The 5110-nt window shown below is 32.9% G+C and overlaps 1 protein-coding gene across 1 annotated transcript in view; it reads right to left on the reverse strand.

Annotated features, from left to right (window-relative positions):
• Positions 1–3088, reverse strand: part of LOC107623899 (probable galacturonosyltransferase 13) — a 6912-nt gene extending 3824 nt beyond the window's left edge. Inside the window, exons 1-3 of the mRNA XM_016326298.2 lie at positions 2345–3088; positions 1168–1223; positions 890–1045 (exon numbers count right to left, since the gene is read on the reverse strand). Of these exons, the coding sequence (XP_016181784.1) occupies positions 890–1045; positions 1168–1223; positions 2345–2555 (423 nt within the window). The 5' untranslated portion in view covers positions 2556–3088. The remainder of the gene's footprint in view (positions 1–889; positions 1046–1167; positions 1224–2344) is intronic.

Consider the following 5110-nt stretch of genomic DNA (forward strand, 5'->3'; position numbering starts at 1 on the left):
ATTAAAAAGAAAATAATAATAATAATAATAATAATAATAATAATAATAATAATAATGTCCGATAGTAGCTCACAATCCCTAAGTGGGGGGCAAAAGCATAACCAGGATTTGTCGCCTCTTCCCCCTGGAAGAAAGCCCTTTAAGGATTGACAAACTAACAAAGGCACTGACTCATGGGTGTGAATTTGTGCCGCAACAGCTATTCTTGTTAAGTAGCCTATTCCTGTGGGCCTAAAAGCCGTAGGAGGCAAAGGGTTGTCACAATTATTCTCATGTAATGTGAGAATAAAAGAACAAAAGAAAGACTAAATAATTTAATGATTCTTGTAAATCCTGCAATGCATATAAATAAACTCTTTTGATAAAAAATTATTTTTTTTGTCAAAAATCTAGAGCCAGTATTATTTTTAAAAAATTGCTTTCAAACTTCACATATTATAAAATGATAAAAGTGAGTTACACAATGTAACAAAGCTTACTATAGTACAAATAAAACATAATACCTAGCTTAGTAGTAAATTCCACATGATTTTTAAAAATAGTCATTATTGTATCTTTGTAGGTTCAAATTAAGTACCTTAAACAGAAGAAAATTTAGAGATGTCATAAGCAGAATCAGTACAACTCCTAAGTCTTTATTCTACAAATTTTCTTAGCCAGAGTTCATAGATAGTACATCAATTATCTCATTCTCAACCTTCTAAGCCAAGTGCATAGATTAAATGAGTTTTTGAGTTTGTTTCCCCCTTAAAAAAAAAAAAAAAACTCACCTATTATATAATTTGAAGCATTTAAATATTTAAATTTCAACAGCTACTTTCTCCTCTCAAAACCAATTGACCAAAACTAAGATATTTAATACATAAAGCAAACGCACTAGGCAACTTACCATTCTCGTTAGCACGAGCGCAAATGTTTTCGTGTCATAGTTGTTATTCTTCATATCAGAAACCAGCTGATCAAACGAATCTGGCAGCTTTAGATCAGCTGGAATTTCCCCAGTTTTCACTTCTTTAAGAATCTTGTAAAAATCTCTAACTAGTCTCTGCCATAGCATTACCATCACCACAGATAGGTTTTAGAAAATAGTTATTTAACCAAAACTTCAATAAAAATAAAATTGTAATAGAAAAACTTATGGAATAAATCAAAAAGTAAAAAAATTACCGTTGAATCATCAACCCTACCAAGAAACTTTGGTCCTAAACGCCTACCAAGACAATCTAGAGTACAAAACAAGCAAAAAAAAAAAATCAAGGATTAAATATAGGCAAAAGGTACACAAAAACATAAGAAAATCAAAAGAAAGCTACAAATAAATAAGATAACATTTTAAGTTAACAAAAAGAAATATATGTATCTTGAAATTTCTATTAGTTAACCTGTAATAGTAGAACAAAACCTAGCTTTGCTAAACTATGGTGCTAAGGCACTATAAATATTTATCTATATTTTATCTACTCGTGATTATATAAAATGCTTCACTAATTTAAGGAAAAAACTTAGCATGCATTAATTTATCATGTAAAAGAATTATCAGAATAGGTACAAATTTTGCCAACACATATTAGAAAAGCATCATCATCACTAGAATCTTTTAAGGTCTAAATCTTTTTTATCCATCCCCTTTCTGCTTAATCCTACTTTCTCTCTAGAAGTGGGTTTCCGGCAAAGGTCATTCCTCGCGTCATCTAACACGGAGATGAGTCTGGATGGCATTTGGATCCGAACAAACAATACAACAAAAGGGCGGTTCAGTGCACAAATATCCTGCATTAATGTAGGATTTGAGGAAGAGTCTTTGGTTGCAATATATTCAACCTAATCTGACAAATGCATAAATGGCTGACTCTACAGCTTGGACCGTGATTTTGGGATCACATAGAGACCATTCGACTGTTCCCCCATTCGATCAAACCAAACAACATTAAATCAAAATGACAAAATCTATCAAATGGTATGTTCTAAGCTAAGGTCATTTCGCCCCATCCTCACCAATTTGAGCCTAGCCCAGAAGGTATGTAGACCGGACCAAGCAATATTCAAATCAAAATATATCAAATAATAAAAAGTTGACTACAGGCAAAAGATTCTAGCGCCAAATAAAAGGATTCAAAATAAAGAAATGATGAAAAAAACTCCCTAAAGATATCAAACACTAGGGAAAAAATAGTCCAATTATATATTGTTACATCAGCAAACACAAGTAATTTTCAAATCCACTAGTCAAAAAGTCATCTAAATTTATGAATCTGATTGCATGATAGCGTAAAATTCAACAAAATAGAATCCACGATAATCAAATCTCCGAAGCAGAATAATAGAAAATGGATAAAAGAATTACCGAATGAGGAGCATTTGTTGACACCTTCAAGGGTGACAAGAGCGGTGAGGATGAAGACAAAGGGCAAGAGAAATGCGAGGATGAGAATGGTGTGGAAGAGGGTACGATATGAAATGTGGCAAGCTGCGACCTTGATCTTCATCAAGTCAATAAATCCATTGTTACTCGATATTGTGATGCTTCTCATGCTAGGCGAGAAGCGAAGGTGCATTCTCGTCTATGCAGATGCACACCACCCTAACATCAACACTCACCGCCACAACAACAACAGAAACCCTAATTTCACCTCCTTTTCTCGCACTCTCCCATTCCCTTCCAATTCCCATTACCACATCCACACTATTCTTCCCTATAATCCCCTTTCTTCTTTCTTCTTCTTCCCCTTCTCTTACTTTCTTCTTCTTCTTCTCTTTTGTTTCAATGGTATTCGTCTGTGGCCTTCTAAAAGACCGCATTTGGGGTCTCCGCCTTATTCAGCCGAAACAGGAATTTCCCTTTCTCTTCTTCTGCTTCTTCTGGATTTGTTTGGAGCTTTTCTTCTACGGGGAGAAGAGTCAGAAAATGTGTACTTGGTTTTGTTTCGTTTATTTTCTCTTTTTTATTTTTTTAACTTAATTTAATTTTTTTCGGGAAAAAAAAGAGTTTTTCCCCCAAGGAATGATTATGGGGAGAGAGGGAGAGAGAGAGAGAAAGAAATGAAGTGTTTGTGTTTGACCTTGAGATTAGGAAGTAGGGACATGGTTTTGTCCGTTATATTTAGGTATTTTCCTATGAATATGGGCAAGTCAATAAAAACTAAAAAGGATTGCGTGGGCAGCAGTATATGGGTAATATTATTGGTTAATTTTAGTTCATCTTTCTTACCATGTAGATGTAGATGTTCATGTTATGTAGTTAACTAGCTATTGATTTATTTTTGGCCTTTTGTCTTAAAAAAAATTTCTTTTTAATTTGAAATATCAATTAAAAAAATATTATTTATTTAAAATTTTTGACTTAAAAGTGATATTTTTGTCAAAATATTTTTTAAAAAATAAAATAAAAAGATAAATGAATCATCCCGTTTAATTCATTGGACTGGCCATAAACAGTCCAGACTGAAAATGATCGCTCGTGAATAAAACAGACTTCAACAAACTAAATATAAATGAATCGGACTCATTCGTTAGGCAATTCTAAAAAGTGTAATCTAGTAAACATGAGGTGTAAATTATTAAAGTAGTATAATTATAGGTTAAATTACACAGTCGGTCCCAGGGGCGGTGCTAGTACAAGGAAAGGGGGCAATGGCCCCTCCTAATTTTAATTTTTTACATGTAAATTATATATAAATTTTAGTCGGTCCCTATACTTTTAGTAAAATTATAAATTGGTCCCTACACTTTAAAAGTTTGTAATTAAGTCCCTAAAAAGAATTAAAATTTGCAATTTAGTCTCCGCCGTTCAAAAAGTGCTTGATTTAATAGAGTATTCTCAGTATATTTTCTATTTTAAACATGTGAGTTGTACATGTTTGACAATAGGGACTAATTTGTAATTTTAGTGAAAGTATAGGGACTAACCGTGTAATTTAACCATTTGAAAATGACCAAAAACTTCCTAAGATATTTGAACCCATCCCGCCCTTCCCCAACTCTCTCACTCTCACTTTCCAAAACGACACCCCAACCCCAGCGCTCTCTATCTCTCACCTCGGCTCACCATCGTCATGCCTCTCGCCTCCGTCACCGCGCTGGATCCACTGATAAATTGAGTTGCTATTTTTATGTTGATTTGTTGTTATTTTTTCTTAGACATTGAATTGTTCGCTTTGAGTATGTTCGATATTGGAATTGTTTTCTTTTATTTATCGGTGTTCAGTATTAGGATTGGAAGAGAAGAAAAAGTCGCCGGATGAGAGAGGCGAGACCCGACTCGTGAGCACAAATGTGGTGGATCCAGCGCGGCCATAATGAACCGAGGTGAGAGACAGAGAACGCTGGGATTGGGGTGTCGTTTTGGAAAATGAGAAAGTGAGAGTGAGAGAGCTGGGGAGGGGCGGGATGGATTTAGATAGCCTAGAGAGTTTTTTGTCATTTTCAAATGATTAAATTACAAGGTTGGTCTCCATACTTTTACTAAAATTATAAATTGGTTTCTATTGTCAAACATATGCAGCTCACATGTTTAAAATAGAGAATATTTTGAGAATATTCTATTAAATTGAACACTTTTTGAAAGGCGAAAATTAAATTACAAATTTTAATTCTCTTTAAGAACTCAATTATAAACTTTTAAAGTGTAGAAATCAATTTATAATTTCACTAAAAATGTATGGACCAATTTACAATTAAAAAGGCAGATTCATAAAGTTTGGAAAGGGAGCATTTGGTCAAGTTAAAATTTTAATTTTGATGCATAGTTCAGTGAAACAGTTTTTTTTATGACTTTTTGGTTGTGTTTGACAGGATATTGAGACAGGAATACTGAGACAAAAAATCGTATTTGACAGATAAGATATGGATAGAAACAATGTATCCAAAGACACTGAATTAGTGTATTTTGTGTCCATCCTAACAGGAAGGATACGGAGAATCTAATAAAGGACACAACTTATTTTTCGTTTTTTCTTTCATTATTCTTGTTAATTTTTCATAATTATATTTTTTATTATTAGATCTTTCATCTCAAATTTTTTGAATGAAAAAAATGAGAATAAATTATATTTTTATAATTTGTTCTAATTTATCACCAAACAAAATACATGAACACAAAATTTTGTGTTTT

This window comes from Arachis ipaensis, chromosome B10, assembly GCF_000816755.2.
Source record: "Arachis ipaensis cultivar K30076 chromosome B10, Araip1.1, whole genome shotgun sequence".
NCBI classification, from domain to species: domain Eukaryota; kingdom Viridiplantae; phylum Streptophyta; class Magnoliopsida; order Fabales; family Fabaceae; genus Arachis; species Arachis ipaensis.